The sequence below is a fragment of the Sparus aurata genome, chromosome 6, assembly GCF_900880675.1.
Source record: "Sparus aurata chromosome 6, fSpaAur1.1, whole genome shotgun sequence".
NCBI classification, from domain to species: domain Eukaryota; kingdom Metazoa; phylum Chordata; class Actinopteri; order Spariformes; family Sparidae; genus Sparus; species Sparus aurata.
The window spans coordinates 19,056,350-19,074,037 of record NC_044192.1 but is presented as its reverse complement, the minus strand read 5'-3'; the positions used below and the strand labels follow the sequence as shown (position 1 = coordinate 19,074,037).

Genomic DNA, 17,688 nt, shown 5'->3' with positions numbered 1-17,688 from the left:
TCCTGGTCACACATTATATTTCTATTTCTTCATGCATTATCGGTCTACAGTCAGCTACACTCTGCTGAGAGGAATTAATGAATGTTCTGTTTACCAAGAGATAATGACTGTTGACTCTCTTGACTAAGGCGGATTTCAGCATAAGGATGTTGAACTGTCGTCACGTGTGCAGGAGTCTTCTCACTGTGGAACAGACAACCAAGAACAGTTCAAACAAAGCGCTGTACAGTGGCATACTTAAAGTTTGCAAGTTTCTTGTTCAGTCGTCAGTATTCCCCACCAAGTGTTCTGCTTAACCCTTTAAAAACTACTTTTTTGAGTCTGTCATTTCGTGTGTGCAGTAAATCAATTTTAAAGATTCACTTAAATTGTAGAAAAGGTAGATGAAAGATAATCTCATCTTTGTCAGTTTAAATTAACAAATCACATCAAATAATATCAGATTTCTTCCTCTGACTTATATAAAAGAAAATATGACACGGTCGAGTCAAGGTTGCTTTCAATTTCAATTCAATTCAATGGATTTAAGTGGCATTACCTTTTATGTGTGGCCAAAGCACACAAAGAATAAGGAAGGACATAAAGAACGAAACAGTTTTGATTATAACATTAGCTAGTTAAATAAAAAAGATATTGAAATAGATACATTAATCAAAAAACAACCTGTCATTGTGTCAAAAGGACAAACATGGGGGAAAAAAAGCAGTAAACAAAGTTAAAAAACATACAAGAATTCATAAAACACACCTCCTCCTCCACAGAGAAAGCCCTCCTCTAAAAAGCACAAAACTATTGTTATCTCAATGAGCCCTTCCCTTTGTCCCATCCTACATTAGACACCTGATTAAAAGTTAAAACTGACTGAGGGAGAATAAGTGTTTTTAACAGTTTTGTTTGCAACTCGTCTTTTAAAGTATTTTTTTTGGCCTCTGTAAGGCTTTATTGATGGCACAGCTGCAGACTAGACAGGAAACAGGATGAAGGAGAGAGGGGCAGTGACACGCAGCAAATAACCCCAGGCCAGGATTCGAACCTGAGCCGCTGCAGCGAGGACAAGGCCTCTGCACATGGGACGTCCACTCTACCAACTGAGCTAACGGCGTCCCGCATCTTGTCTTTTAAAGCAACAAAACTGATTGTTGTGTGTCTCCCACACGTCATCAAGTAGACACTATGGGTTGGAATCCAACCTGAGCTGCCAGTCCGAAGTGTCAGTATTTTTTACGTTCTGGTGGTGAGACTCAACGATTGATTGATTTAGCATCAGAGTAACTCTGCTGCAGATACACTATCGATCGTGTCCATCTTTCATGTCTCATCCTGTTATGAAGCTGGATACAAAACAACCAATGTCACTAACATCCCTGAAACAAACCTGTTTCGCCACATAGTGTGTTTGCTACATATAACTTATGCGTGATGATAAGTGTACACCTCAGGCTTGTGTGAGTCAGAGGCTTAGCCGCTTGGATGAGTCACATGGTTGAGTGGAAGTGTTTGTGCAAAAATACAAAAGGGATTAAATGACAGGCTGGCAAATATTATACTTTGCCTAAAAACTATGTGGAGGGTAAATCGAATGTCTCAGGGTTAGAGTTAGGTCACATAACTCTTGAGATAATCATTGTTTACTGATTCTGATTAACAGTTTCACATGAACCCAGACTATCTACACTGATGTTTTAGTGGCTGAGGTTATAGTTCATTGCTGTATATAACCACTGTGATCCAGTGAGCCTGTAATTAAATCAAATAAGCTGTAATAGAGCTATAATTTTACTGACAGTTGATCCATGTTGATATGAATAAGGATCGTGACTGATAACTGATTGTGAGGTTCGCGGCTGATACTGATGTTGAAAATAACAATTTGGCAAAAAGTAAAAAACTAAGTCATCATTATAAGAAAAATAACGAAACTATTTTAAAGTCATTCAGTCTTTCATTGCGTCTTTGAACTGGCACTAAATCGATCATACACCTTACACAAGATACACATCTTTGTCATGAAAATAATATTTCTTTTCAAAGTTAACTGCTACAAAGTATCTTTCAGCACTTATGTAACCTTAAAAGATGATCGCAGGGATGTCATGAGCCAACAGCTCATGGGTGGGCCAATGCAGAATTGGTGTAACACAACAGATAAATGTCTGCCACAGCTATCTGTGAATGGCATCTTATTTCCTGATAAGCTGAACGCAGCCAACAAGTAGAATAGCAGCTGATGCTCAGCTGATACACCGGTGATGCTAACTCAACCAAGTAGATTAACACTTTACTGCCGGAAGTTAATGAGGCAGCTAGACAAGCCTTTGAGGCTGCAGTCAGTCCGTGTCTGACTTTTTGGATTAATTGATAGATATATTTAATTTCAAAAATGTAAAAACAAAATAAAAGAATAGTAAAATAAGAGCTTTAAAAGAAAAAAGCTAAAACACAGAAATGAAAACAGCAAACAAAGTCAGTAAAGAAATACTCAAAAAAAAGTTTACATGTTAAGAAAAAGAGAAGGAAGAAGTATAAACCACACTTACCTCACAGGCTTCAAGTGTTCGCCTGCCTTTGAGTTGCTGATGTTGGATGATGGTTTCTTTGCACTTTCATCAACCTGCACAGCCAAAAACATCTCCATCATGAGGCGACACTTGAGCAGATTCTACCTTGATTGCAGAGTTCATCTATAATCTCTATATTTGACATACAGCTCACATATTGTTTTCTCTTTGGTTTGTCAAACCAAGAAGATCATCTTCATATTTTTCAAACTAAGCCCTTGAAAGTCAGCAGTTACAGATCTAAACTTTGCGTTTGACGGGAGTAATCCTCTGGCACATGGAAAGTGTGGTGTTTGTTTTGTGAAGTACTATTTGAGGCTATTATCAGACTTTCAGGAATTTGTAGTTTGTAGTCCCATTGATATATGATCTAACTGCAACCACCACTAAAATATGACATTTTAGGAAAAGGGCTTTTATTATTAGATAAATATACATTACAAGCTGTGCAAGGCCTTGTCTCTTAAGATTCAGCTTTGCATGCTACGCTTTTACCTAACTCCTTTGTCATGGCTCCGTGAATTGCTGTCATTTAGGCCTAACAGAAGTGAGTAAGAGACAGAAATGCACCCCCCCCCCCCATTGAGATCAAGGAGTCAGATAAATGTTTATGTTCTCCTTTTTCCCATGTGAAATGTATAGTGTGAGCCGCAGGTTCCTCATTTTAGTTGCTTGTGTCATTTTGTTCTCTTTACAACAAACACTTGACCAGTGTGCAAGAGGTTTTATGAAAACAGGAAGTACAGGACATCATAGACTTATCTTGCAAAAGAACACTGAGACTTAGTCCAGTATTAATCATCTACGTCAGGCTAAGGGAATGAAATACATAGAGTATAATGATATATAATAATAATAATGATAAATAGAGCTGCATTTGTTTAGAAACCTCCCTGATAATTGGTCTAATAAGTTTGTTCAAGTCAAGTACAAGAATCAGTTGAGGTACATTGGAAAAAATCATTGAAGTTTCTCAAAATAAATAATTTGATTGTGAAAAAGAAGAATAAAACCTCTTTACTGCTTACCTCTGATATTTTGTCCAGGCCAAAAGACTCTTCTTCAGCTGTCTTGATGACACCTTCATCTATGATACTTGCCAAATCTCCTCCATTTTGAGTATCTGTTACTCTGTCCTGTCCTGGAGTTTGGCTCTGCCGTCCACGTGACTTCCGGCTAGATCCCATTTTTCTTCTTCGTCCCCCAGCTGCTTCTGACATTTCATCAGGTTTGGGAGAAGTGGATGGCATCACAGGTAAATAACTGGGAGTTAGTTGATGCTCTGTTTCTACTACTTGGCCATGAGAAACAGGATTTTCCTCAAATGTCTGTTCAGATGGAGGTCTGAAGTGAGACTTAACATTTTCACTGTCTTTGTCGTCTGTCTCAAGTTGTGGTTCTTCTTTTTCTTTGATGCTTTGGAAACATTCAGTCTTTACATCTTCACCATTTGTGGCTGTTGCCTCATCATCCACATCCTGCTTTTCATGCAAGTCTTCCCGTTTGCTTCGTGATCCAAGATTCCTCCGGGTTGAGCCCATCTTTCTTCTCCTGTGTGGACTTGTGCTCCTCATCTCGAGATTTTTGTTCTGAGCTTCTTCATTCACCTCTTTCAGATCTTGTACACTAGCCTGGGCGTGTTTTTGCTCTTCTCCAACTTCTCCTCTGACTACAGATTTCACTATTTCCAAATCTGCCACAGCCATAGCTGATGCTTCTGCTGATTCCAAAGCTTGGTCTTGTATTACATTTACACTCTCTGGCCTTTCTATATCACTTTGTGTAGAAACAGAGGTAACATGCATCTCACTGACGGTAAAATCATCTACTTGTGATGCCTCCACATTATCTACATTCCTTTCGCTATCTCTTATATCAGCTGCATGAGCAAACTTGATAGGATTAACAACTTCGTTGTTGGAGGCTAATTGCTCAGGAAGTCTGGCCTTTGAATAATCTATGTCTGATATCATATTGCTCTGTATGATCTGCAGGCCGACGTTATTGCTTTGAAGCTTTTGCCCCTTGTCGGGAACAGCAGCAGTCTTAGCAGCTTCCTGTTCTTCTTTACTTGCCGTGCTGAGTGATGGGTTTGTATTTTCATCCTTTGATACCTCTGCAGTTACACTCAATGGTAACTCCTCCACGACTTCCATTTCATCCAAGTTTCTCATGTCATCTCTGTCTTTTGTTTCATCATTGTTGTCCATGCATTCTTCTGGTTTCCTACTAAGTTGAGTCCGGCGAGTAGAGCCCAATTTTCTCCTCTTCTGTTTGGATTTTCCTTGCAAATTTCCACTGTTATCTAATTCAGTTTTCTCTTTTATCCCTTGTTGACTATCAGATACACCCACCTCTGTAGAAATTCTGCCTTCCTCAGACACATCCACAGCTGGCTCTCCTCTGAAGTTTTCCTTGTGACCAGATAGAGTTGAAGTTTCAGTTTTGTTCTGTACAGCAGCAAATGGTTCAGCATGTGTGAACTCCGGTGAAGCATTCATTTCTTGGTCTTTCTTTGTTGGATCTTCAAATCTTTCTCCAAAAACATGCACATCCATTGAACTCTCTGCTTCTGTGTTATAGTCTTTGATCGTGACATCTCCCACTGTTTCTGTTGCACCATTTGTCTGTTGCATATTCATATCTTCTTGCTCAAGAACATCCAAAGTGATTGGCCTTGTAGTGACACAGTCATCATGATATGAGATATTCTGTATATCTGAATCATCCTCTGGTGATTGTATCAAGTCAGCTTTAACTGTGTCATGTCCTGTAAACACAACTAAATTCTCAGGCTCTTTTGTGACATTCTTTTCCTCCTCATTGTAATCCTTGTTGGATTTGTCATCTTTACTTGAGCTTGAAGCAACATTGGTTGTCACATTAGAACTGTTGTCTATAATCTTCTGTGAGAAAACTGTGTCTTTCTCCAGCATTATTTCCGTGCTGTCTTCGTCTTTTAGGGTTGATCTAATTTTTCTAATTTTTGGAACAGATCTGAAGTCTAGGTCAGCTTGCCTTTGCACTTCTTCCTGCTTTGCTGTCTCCACTGCTAATGACGTCTTTGTTGGGTCAAGGACTCCATCACTTCTTCTAGTTTCTACATCTTCTTTGTGTTCATGGTATGATTCAGCAACAGATTTCTCAACCTGCTGTCTTCCTTTATTTCTACGGCTAGATCCCAGTTTTCTTCTGTTCCCAGTGGTCTTGATGCCTGTGAGGGTTTGCTCCTCTCTACTTAAATAATTGTCCTGATGTTGGGTGTCCAAAGGAGCATTCGTTCCCGATTGCAGGGTTTGTAAAGATTCACTCTCCTCAATTGAGGAGAAACCAATTTGATACATTTCTTGCACTTGCTTCAACTGTACTAACCCTTCATGCACTTCATTTACAGCACCCTCTGACTGTGGAGATCCTCTGACTTGAGATAAGTTAACATGCTCTTTTTGTGCCTCATGTATATCTTTTGATGATGAAAATGATGCTTGCTCAACACTGCATTTAATGTCAGTATGTTCTCCTAAGCTGTGTTGTTCTATGTCTTTCTCCAGCGTGACAGAGGAGTCTGCTCCCTCTGATTTTAAATGCGACTCCCTAAACAAACCATTTTCCATCTTTTCATTCTGCCCTAACAATTCTGTGTCATTGTCTTCATGTTTGCTTTTTCTCTCTGTTGCAGAATGCAAATTGGGACGTTCTTCTTCTGGCATCTTCATGGAATTTGTTTGGTTGACTAGTAGTTCATCTAGTGTTGCACTTGAATGTAAACTTGAAGCAATATGCTCAAAGATGCCAACAGCTGCATTTTCTTTGACCTGATCATTAATGTCTTCAGTTTGAGGGGTGTCACCTGTGTCAATTTCTTCCTGGATGGTTTCCACTGATTTTTCCTGCACTGCTGTCTCTGTTGTGAAGTACATTTTTGTTGTTTCAATGGATTCATTATCCCTGGGATGTCCAACAACTTCCTCTGTAGGTCTGTGGTATGATTCTGCAACAGAGTCCTTGGCATGTTGTCTTCCTTTAATTCTACGGCTAGACCCCAGTTTTCTTCTGTTACCAATGGGTTTGAAGTTTGTGTCACTTTCCTGAGGTTGGGAGTCAGAGGGAGGATATAGTTCTGATGGCAGGGTCTGTAAAGATCTGTCTTCCTCATCTTCAGAGGACTGTCTAACTTTCTCCTGAAGAACTGATGGTTCAGCACTGGGTTTTACATCATCTTCGACTCTGCCTTCAATCTCATAAACCTGAGCAAGTGCAGTGTCTACACTTTCTATGTCATTGATATGTATTTGCTTTGTATCATAGACATTACAATCCTCATTTGTCTGTTCTGAAGCCTCTAAGTTGTCTTCTTTAGCAGGATGGATGTCCTGTTTGTCATCAGGATTTGAATCTTCCTGTTTGGTGGCAGAATCATCAGTACTTTCCACAATCAATTCAGATTGGTTTGTGTGACTGTCTTCAGCTTGGTCTATCGGGTTGTCAGAGATTTTTTCAGACTTTTCTGTGGCATTAAGTGTGACACTTTCAGAGGAGTGATCAGTTTCATGCATCTGTGTCAAATTGACCTCCTGTTCATGCACTTTGTTTCCAACATCCTCTGAATGTTGAGCAGCTCTGATTTCTTGACTCTGAAGAGTGTCCAATTTGTCCATTTCCTCGAGTCTGTCTCCCACTGATTCAACAGACACCTTAAAGTCAGACTCTCTTTCATGATTGTCTTCTTGAAGATTTTCACTTTTAGGAGCTAAAGTTTTAAGATCAGCCTCTGAATAGTTTGATGTACTTAGGTTCTGGACCTCAGAAGAGTAATCCGGCATGATGTCTGCATACAAAGAGCTGTCATGTGTGGTAGGCATGACAATATCATTCTCACTCCCTTGACTGAATTCTTCTTGAATCGTTCTCTCTATTGCCGCCAGCATTTGTGTTGTTTCGAGGGCTTCCTTACCCGTGATACTTTCTACATCTTCATCTTTTTCTTCATGGTATGATTCAGCAACAGAGTCCTTGGCATGCTGTCGTCCTTTATGTCTACGACTAGAGCCCAGTTTTCTCCTGCTCCCAAGGGGGTGTGAGTCTGTGTCATTTTGTTGAGGGTGGGAGTCCAAAGGAGCATGTATTTCTGATGGCAGGGTTTGTGCAAAAGAGTCACTCTCCTCCATTTCAGAGATGAGTCCTTCCAGCTCCTGGTGAACTGTTTGTTCAGCACTGGGTATCATATCACCCCCTACTTGGCCTTCAACCTCATACACCTGACCTAATGCATTGTCTACTTGTTCTATACCACTGATCTGTGGTATCTTGGCATCCTCGTTTGTCTGTCCTAAAGCCACAAAGTCATCTTGTTTTGTAGGATGTTCATCCTGTTTGTCATCTGAATCTTCCTGTTTGGTGGCAGAATCATCAGCACTTTCCACCATCAACTCAGATTGGTTTGCGTCACTGTCTTCAGCTTTGTCTATCAGGTTGTCAGAATTTATTTCAGACTTTTCTGTGGCATCAAGTGTGACACTTTCAGAGGAGTGATCAATTTCCTGCATCTGTGTCAAATTGACCTCCTGTTCATGCACTTCGTTTCCAACATCCTCTGAATGTTGAGCAACCCTGATTTCTTGACTATGAAGAGTGTCCAATTTGTCCATTTCCTCCTGCCTGTCTCCCAATGATTCAAAAGACACCTTAATGTCAGACTCTCTTTCATATTGGTCTTCTTGAAGATTTTCACTTTTAGGAGCTAAAGTTTTCAGATCAGCCTCTGAATAGTTTGATGTACTTAGGTTCTGGACCTCAGAAGAGTAATCCGGCATGATGTCTGCATACAAAGAGCTGTCGTGTGTGGTAGGCATGACAATATCATTCTCACTCCCTTGACTGAATTCTTCTTGACTCGTTCTCTCTATTGCCGCCAGCATTTGTGTTGTTTCGAGGGCTTCCTTACCCGTGATACTTTCTACAGCTTCATCTTTTTCTTCATGGTATGATTCAGCAACAGAGTCCTTGGCATGCTGTCGTCCTTTATGTCTACGACTAGAGCCCAGTTTTCTCCTGCTCCCAAGGGGGTGTGAGTCTGTGTCATTTTGTTGAGGGTGGGAGTCCAAAGGAGCATGTATTTCTGATGGCAGGGTTTGTGCAAAAGAGTCACTCTCCTCCATTTCAGAGATGAGTCCTTCCAGCTCCTGGTGAACTGTTTGTTCAGCACTGGGTATCATATCATCCCCTACTTGGCCTTCAACCTCATACACCTGACCTAATGCATTGTCTACTTGTTCTATGCCACTGATCTGTGGTATCTTGGCATCCTCATTTGTCTGTCCTAAAGCCACAAAGTCATCTTGTTTTGTAGGATGTTCATCCTGTTTGTCATCTGAATCTTCCTGTTTGGTAGCAGAATCATCAGCACTTTCCACCATCAACTCAGATTGGTTTGCGTCACTGTCTTCAGCTTTGTCTATCAGGTTGTCAGAAATTATTTCAGACTTTTCTGTGGCATCAAGTGTGACACTTTCAGAGGAGTGATCAATTTCCTGCATCTGTGTCAAATTGACCTCCTGTTCATGCACTTCGTTTCCAACATCCTCTGAATGTTGAGCAACCCTGATTTCTTGACTATGAAGAGTGTCCAATTTGTCCATTTCCTCCTGCCTGTCTCCCAATGATTCAAAAGACACCTTAATGTCAGACTCTCTTTCATATTGGTCTTCTTGAAGATTTTCACTTTTAGGAGCTAAAGTTTTCAGATCAGCCTCTGAATAGTTTGATGTATTTAGGTTCTGGACCTCAGAAGAGTAATCCGGCATGACGTCTGCATACAAAGAGCTGTCATGTGTGGTAGGCATGACAATATCATTCTCACTCCCTTGACTGAATTCTTCTTGACTCGTTCTCTCTATTGCCGCCAGCATTTGTGTTGTTTCGAGGGCTTCCTTACCCGTGATACTTTCTACAGCTTCATCTTTTTCTTCATGGTATGATTCAGCAACAGAGTCCTTGGCATGCTGTCGTCCTTTATGTCTACGACTAGAGCCCAGTTTTCTCCTGCTCCCAAGGGGGTGTGAGTCTGTGTCATTTTGTTGAGGGTGGGAGTCCAAAGGAGCATGTATTTCTGATGGCAGGGTTTGTGCAAAAGAGTCACTCTCCTCCATTTCAGAGATGAGTCCTTCCAGCTCCTGGTGAACTGTTTGTTCAGCACTGGGTATCATATCATCCCCTACTTGGCCTTCAACCTCATACACCTGACCTAATGCATTGTCTACTTGTTCTATGCCACTGATCTGTGGTATCTTGGCATCCTCATTTGTCTGTCCTAAAGCCACAAAGTCATCTTGTTTTGTAGGATGTTCATCCTGTTTGTCATCTGAATCTTCCTGTTTGGTAGCAGAATCATCAGCACTTTCCACCATCAACTCAGATTGGTTTGCGTCACTGTCTTCAGCTTTGTCTATCAGGTTGTCAGAAATTATTTCAGACTTTTCTGTGGCATCAAGTGTGATACTTTCAGAGGAGTGATCAATTTCCTGCATCTGTGTCAAATTGACCTCCTGTTCATGCACTTCGTTTCCAACATCCTCTGAATGTTGAGCAACCCTGATTTCTTGACTATGAAGAGTGTCCAATTTGTCCATTTCCTCCTGCCTGTCTCCCAATGATTCAAAAGACACCTTAATGTCAGACTCTCTTTCAAATTGGTCTTCTTGAAGATTTTCACTTTTAGGAGCTAAAGTTTTCAGATCAGCCTCTGAATAGTTTGATGTATTTAGGTTCTGGACCTCAGAAAAGTAATCCGGCATGATGTCTGCATACAAAGAGCTGTCATGTGAGGTAGGCATGACAATATCATTCTCACTCCCTTGACTGAATTCTTCTTGACTCGTTCTCTCTATTGCCGCCAGCATTTGTGTTGTTTCGAGGGCTTCCTTACCCGTGATACTTTCTACAACTTCATCTTTTTCTTCATGATATGATTCAGCAACAGAGTCCTTGGCATGCTGTTGTCCTTTATGTCTACGACTAGAGCCCAGTTTTCTCCTGCTCGCAAGGGGGTGTGAGTCTGTGTCATTTTGTTGAGGTTTGGAGTCAAAAGGAGCATGTATTTCTGATGGCAGGGTTTGTGCAGAAGAGTCACTCTCTTCCATTTCAGAGAAGGGTCCTTCCTTCTTCTGATGACCTGTTTGTTCAGCACTGGGTATCATATCATCCCCTACTTGACCTTCAACTTCATACACCTGACCTAATGCACTATCTACTTGCTCTATGCCACTGATCTGTGGTATCTTGGGATGCTCATTTGTCTGTTCTGAAGCCTCTAAGTTGTCTTCTTTAGCAGGATGGATGCCCTGTTGGTCATCAGGATTTGAATCTTCCTGTTTGGTGGCAGAATCATCAGTACTTTCCAACATCCACTCAGATTGGTTTGTGTTACTGACTTCAGCTTTGTCTATCAGGTTGCCAGAAATTATTTCCGACTTTTCTGTCGCATCATGTGTCACATTATCAGAATGGTAAACAATTTCATGTATTTCTGTTGGTTTAACCTCCTGTTCGTGTACTTTGTGCACAACATTGTCTGCATGCTGAACAACTTTGACTTCATGTAAGCTGAAATGCTCAATTGTTTCCTCATGTGTAGACAACTCCTCTTTTGGTGATGAAACTATTGCTTGTTCAACACTGTACTGAGGTTCTGTATGCTCTCTTGAGCTGTCGTTTGCTTTGGCTATCCCTCTCATAGAATACTCTATATCCTCTAATTTTAAAAATGACTCCTTCACCAAATAGTTGTCCTGTAAATTTCCATCCTGCCTTAATGACTCGGTATACTTGTCTCCATCCTTGCTTTCTTTTTCTGTTACAGAGTACACACTGGGAAGTTCTTCTGGTATCTCCATGGAATTTGATTGGTCAATTAGCTGTTGACCTGCTGTTGAAAGCAGTAAACTTGAAGCAGTAAGCTCAGTGATGCCAATATGAGCATACTGTTTGACCTCTTCAGTTTGAGAGGTGTCACCTGTGTCAATTCCTTCCTGGATGGTTTCCACTGATTTTTCCTGCACTGCTGTCTCTGTTGTGAATGACATTTTTGTTGTTTCAATGGATTCATTATCCCCGAGATGTCCAACAACTTCCTCTGTAGGTCTGTGGTATGATTCTGCAACCGAGTCCTTGGCATGTTGTCTTCCTTTAATTCTACGGCTACACCCCAGTTTTCTTCTGTTACCAATGGGTTTGAAGTTTGTGTCACTTTCCTGAGGTTGGGAGTCAGAGGGAGGATATAGTTCTGATGGCAGGGTCTGTAAAGATCTGTCTTCCTCATCTTCAGAGGACTGTCCTTCTTTCTCCTGAAGAACTGATGGTTCAGCACTGGGTTTTACATCATCTTCGACTCTGCCTTCAATCTCATAAACCTGGGCAAGGGCAGTGTCTACGCTTTCTATGTCATTGATTTGTATTTGCTTTGTATCATAGACATTACGATCCTCATTTGTCTGTTCTGAAGGCTCTAAGTTGTCTTCTTTAGCAGGGTGGACGCCCTGTTTGTCATCCAGATTTGAATCTTCCTGTTTGGTGGCAGAATCATCAGTACTTTCCACAATCAACTCAGATTGGTTTGTGTCAATGACTTCAGCTTGGTCTATGAGGTTGTCAGAGATTTTTTCAGACTTTTCTGTGGCATTAAGTGTGACACTTTCAGAGGAGTGATCAATTTCATGCATCTGTGTCAAATTGACCTCCTGTTCATGCACTTTGTTTCCAACATCCTCTGAATGTTGAGCAGCTCTGACTTCTTGACTCTGAAGAGTGTCCAGTTTGTCCATTTCCTCCAGCCTGTCTCCAACTGATTCAACAGACACCTTAATGTCAGACTCTCTTTCATAATTGTCTTCTTGAAGATTTTCACTTTCAGGGGCAAAACTTTCCAGATCAGTCTTTGGATAGTTTGATGTATTCAGGTCCTGGACCTCAGAAGAGTAATCCAGCATGATGTCTGCATACAAAGAGCTGTCGTGTGTGGTAGGCATGACAACATCATTTTCACTCCCTTGACTGAATTCTTCTTGACTCGTTCTCTCTATTGCTGCCAGCATTTGTGTTGTTTCGAGGGCTTCCTTACTCCTGATACTTTCTGTAACTTCATCTTTTTCTTCATGGTATGATTCAGCTGCAGAGTCCTTGGCATGCTGTCGTCCTTTATGTCTACGACTAGAGCCCAGTTTTCTCCTGCTCCCAAGGGGGTGTGAGTCTGTGTCATTTTGTTGAGGTTGGGAGTCGAAAGGAGAATGTATTTCTGATTGCAGGGTTTGTGCAGAAGAGTCACTCTCCTCCATTTCAGAGATGAGTCCTTCCTTCTCCTGGTGAACTGTTTGTTCAGCACTGGGTATCATATCATCCCCTACTTGGCCTTCAACCTCATACACCTGACCTAATGCATTGTCTACTTGTTCTATGCCACTGATCTGTCGTATCTTGGCATCCTCATTTGTCTGTTCTAAAGCCATAAAGTCATCTTGTTTTATAGGATGTTCTTCCTGTTTGTCATCTGAATCTTCCTGTTTGGTGGCAGAATCATCAGTACTTTCCACAATCAATTCAGACTGGTTCGTGTCACTGTCTTCAGCTTGGTCTATCAGGTTGTCAGAGATTCTTTCAGACTTTTCTGTGGCATTAAGTGTGACACTTTCAGAGGAGTGATCAATTTCATCCATCTGTGTCAAACTGACCTCCTGTTCATGCACTTTGTTTCCAATATCCTCTGAATGTTGAGCAACCCTGATTTCTTGACTCTGAAGAGTGTCCAATTTGTCCATTTCCTCCAGTCTGTCTTCCACTGATTCAAAAGACACCTTAATGTCAGACTCTCTTTCATAATTGTCTTCTTGAAGATTTTCACTTTTAGGGGCTAAACTTTCCAGATCAGTCTTTGGACAGTTTGATGTATTCAGGTTCTGGACCTCAGAAGAGTAATCCAGCATGATGTCTGCATTCAAAGAGCTGTCGTGTGTGGTAGGCATGACAATATCATTCTCACTCCTTTGACTGAATTCTTCTTGACTCGTTCTCTCTAATACCACCAGCATATGTGTTGTTTCGAGGGCTTCCTTACTCGTGATACTTTCTACAACTTTATCTTTTTCTTCATGGTATGATTCAGCAACAGAGTCCTTGGCATGCTGTCGTCCTTTATGTCTACGACTCGAGCCCAGTTTTCTCCTGCTACCAAGGGGGTGGGAGTCTGTGACATTTTGTTGAGGGTGGGAGTCCAAAGGAGCATGTGTTTCTGATGGCAGGGTTTGTGAAGAAGAGTCACTCTCCTCCTTTTCAGAGACGAGTCCTTCCTTCTCCTGATGAACTGTTTGTTCAGCACTGGGTATCACATCATCCCCTACTTGGCATTCAACCTCATTCACCTGACCTAATGCATTGTCTACTTGTTCTATGCCACCGATCTGTGGTATCTTGGTATGCTCATTTGTCTGTTCTAAAGCCTTAAAGTCATCTTGTTTTGTCGGATGTTCGTCCTGTTTGTCATCTGAATCTTCCTGCTTAGTAGCAGAATCATCAGCACTTTCCACCATCGATTCAGATTGGTTTGTGTTACTGACTTCAGCTTTGTCTGTCAGATAGACAGAGATAACATCATAATTTTCTCCTTGTGTCACTCTCTCAGGGGAGTGATTGATTTCATGCATTTCGGTTGGATTAGCCTCCTGTTTATGCACCTTGTTGACAGCATCCTCTAAATGCTGAGCAACTTTGACCTCAGATACATTGAAGTCTTCTTTTTTTTCCTCGTCAATCTGCAACTTCTCATTTGATGAGGAAAATGCTTCTTGCCCAACAACGTGTTCAAGTCCGATATTTTCTCTAGGGCTGCTTTTATCTGTGGTTACCTCCGCTGTGGTAGAGAACTCTACATCCTCTGATTTTAAATGTGACTCACTTACCACATAGTTGCCCTGTAAATTTCCATCCTGCTTTAACAATTCTTGGCCCTTATCTCTTTTTTCGTCTTCTGTTACTGTTACACTTGTAGTTAACTCAGAGATGCCAAATGTTTCTGCATTTTCTATGAGTTCCTCACTCTGAAGAGTGTCAGTTTTGTCAGTTCCTCCATGCTTAGTTTCCACAAAGTTAAAAGAATCAGACACTACTTTATCATCGGTGGAAATTTCATCTTTGTCTGCTAGCAAATTTTTGCTTTTGGGAATAAAACTTTCCAGGTTCACATCAGGAGAGTTTGTTGTAGTAGAGTTACGAATCTCAGAAGAATAATCGGGTGTATTGGCCAAGACAGAGCTGTCATGTGTCGCAGACTCAGTCTCTTTACTTAATTCTTCCTGCCTCTGAGGTTGTATTGTTTTCTCGGTTTCATTACCCCTTGTCTGTTCCTCAACTTTCTCTCTAGAGTTGAGGTATAATTCAGATTCCTTCACATGCTGTCCTTTATTTCTTCGACTACACCCCAGTTTTCTTCTGTTTACTGGGAGTTCTGGTGAAGGTGTTTTTTGGGTCTCAGATTGTGAATTATTAGAATTATCAAATTCATTTAATGATTCACAGTTTACTTCTGATATGAAGGGTTGTGCTACAGAGGCACTGTCTGTAACCTGGAACTCATCAGCTTCAGAGGTTTTATTTTGGTTTGCTACCCGACGACGTGAACCAATTCTTTTTTTCTTTCCACTCTGAGCCGACATGACTTCTAATCTTCTCTCCTAGAGCATGAGACATTCAGTCATGCAATGAGTCAGCAAATCAAATTAACATTCAGCACATATCAGCATCAGAGATCGACTGAATCTCGAGAAGATATATACAACAGTTAATATGTTCTAAAAATTTGTCTCCATAAACTTATGGGAAACAATAATTAATAACAATAATTTCATTCTCCAATAATATGCAAACACAAACCATCTACACGTACACTGATTTCAGATACGTATGGCCTAATACTATTGTATACTGCTTGGTCACTCCTAAGTGAGAACTCAGTAATTTCCTTTTAAAACGGTTTACTGCTCTACATATGTTCATCAGGCAACAAAGAAGGTTTAAAAGACAATTACAACCAAAAAAGATTTCAGGCCTTTTACATAGTTGTTAAAATGCCACATGTACTCACCACCCCAATCTGGCACTTTTGTCGCCTCACAACATGAGTTGCTTCGTAATGTCATCTGCATATGCTGAACGGTAGTTACATTTCACACTAAGGGGTTGTTCCTTTACTGCAACTGTGACTGATAGTTTCCTGTGTGGGTTATACTTGCAGCCTTTATCAGGCAACAGCAACAACATACACTACTTCCTGAACTGAATCAAGCTTACTTTTCCCATATTTCCTTACATTCGATTGTTGTATATGGTGAGATTTTACATACTTTAAATCTGATTAGTATATGAAAGTATTCAAACAAAAAAAAGTAAGACCTTGAGATCATTTCACCTTGAAAAAACATTTATTGAACAAGTTGTTAAACTGCATCAGCACAATTGTCAGAGCTCAGAGAGCCATGCAAAGTTGAATAAATGCCTTCTTTTGCAAAAGTGACACAGGTAAAATACAGACTTAAAGATGTTTTAGGCTTCAAGGATAGTCTGCAATTAGCAGCACCATTATTTACAACATGTGTTGCCAGTTTGCTTTCTGTCACTAGTATAAAGTATACACAGTGATGCAGCTCACAGCAACCCAACGCCAGTAACCAAAGAGTAGACCAAGATTTATTAAAAAAAAGAAAGAAAAAAAAAAACCTCAACAAAAAAAAAATAAAAACATTCTATGAACTTAAACTCAATGGTTAAAACAGGATGGCAATGTTAACCTAAACCCAGTTATCAATTTCAAAATGTGCAGGGGAAGAAATAATTCTGTATCCTTTATAGAGCAAATTAAAGAAAAAAATGTTCCAGTGAAATGGGTAAATCTTTCCATGAAAACTAAAGATGAACACTTCTGGTCCTTTGCTGTTAATTTGACAGACTGCTATTACATAAAATGTATCATTACCAACCTAAGACTGCCTTGAGCTGGCAAACACAATTTAAAAAGAAAAACATAACTATAAAAACCGTGGTTTTTCACAACCGTAGCAGGATCCTGCTGATGAACCATCGTTTACGGTCTTTCTTTCCTCTCAGACGTGGAGCGACTGTAAAATAGACAAAACTGGTGAGTAAACACACAATGACTAGGATGACATTAAGTATAAAGCCCTGTTCAGACCAAAGATTTACAAGATGAGTTGAAACTAGGACCCGGCCGATTTAGTCGACTGATTTTCACCTATCTGACAATAATCCTTATCGGCCAAAAGTTGTCTGACAGATGTCATTGTTATCACTTCCTAATAAAGTGCAGGAAATAAATTAACGTCCCAATTCCTTACTCTTCTGCAAAAACATGTCACTCGTATTGATAATAAGAATAGATCTCTTTGCCATATTATGTTAACCTTTGGACTGAGCACATTAAGGCTATATTAACAACAGCACACTGGTGTTTGTTTTTTTTCTTCTTTACATTGGATTAATTTACATTACTTTGAGAGTTCCCCCTGCAACCAATAGCAGAGGCATTAGTCATCTAGACTGTTTGTGACCACAGTACACTAAAAAAGAAATACTGCAAAAGATGACATGTTTCGACAACGTTAAGCAGGAAAAGGCGATTTTGGTTCATAATGACTGAATGGTGCGTACAAAAATGTCAATTAACTTTTAGAGGGCATCAGAGAGGTGCATTTCAAAATATATATATGTATATATAGATATAGATATAGATATATAGATAGATAGATATAGATAGACATCTATATCTATATTTTGACATGCCTCGCGGTAGGAAAAATGCTTAATGTCTGAGTTTCAAAATAGCCCATGTAACATTATAAAAATTTGTAATAATAAATTATAACTCCCCAATAGCGGTATCAGCCCCGAAAAATCCATATCGGTCAGACCCTGGTAGAAACTTGCTACAACTTGCACCCAATAGCAACATTATGAAAACCTGCAAATTTGTTTAGATTAAACAAGACTGTATCATCTCCGTTGCAACAACTCTGTACTTTGGTTTTTATAGCTGGATACAAGTTGTGGCGTCTTAAAAAATGAATAAGGATAG

At 40.3% G+C, this 17,688-nt stretch overlaps 1 protein-coding gene across 6 annotated transcripts in view; it reads right to left on the bottom strand.

The window, feature by feature from the left end:
• Window positions 1-17,688, bottom strand: part of LOC115582826 (serine/arginine-rich splicing factor 3-like) — a 28,522-nt gene that overhangs the window by 4,809 nt on the left and 6,025 nt on the right. For 3 of the 6 annotated variants that reach the window (XM_030419038.1, XM_030419041.1, XM_030419040.1), the window contains 3 exons: window positions 3,587-16,714; window positions 2,538-2,611; window positions 95-183 (listed from right to left, as the gene is read on the bottom strand). In XM_030419038.1, the coding sequence (XP_030274898.1) occupies window positions 95-183; window positions 2,538-2,611; window positions 3,587-15,256 (11,833 nt within the window). In that variant the 5' untranslated portion in view covers window positions 15,257-16,714. Of the gene's footprint in view, window positions 1-94; window positions 184-2,537; window positions 2,612-3,586; window positions 16,715-17,688 lie in introns of those variants that run through there. The other 3 variants (XM_030419042.1, XM_030419039.1, XM_030419044.1) reach the window with 3 other exon arrangements.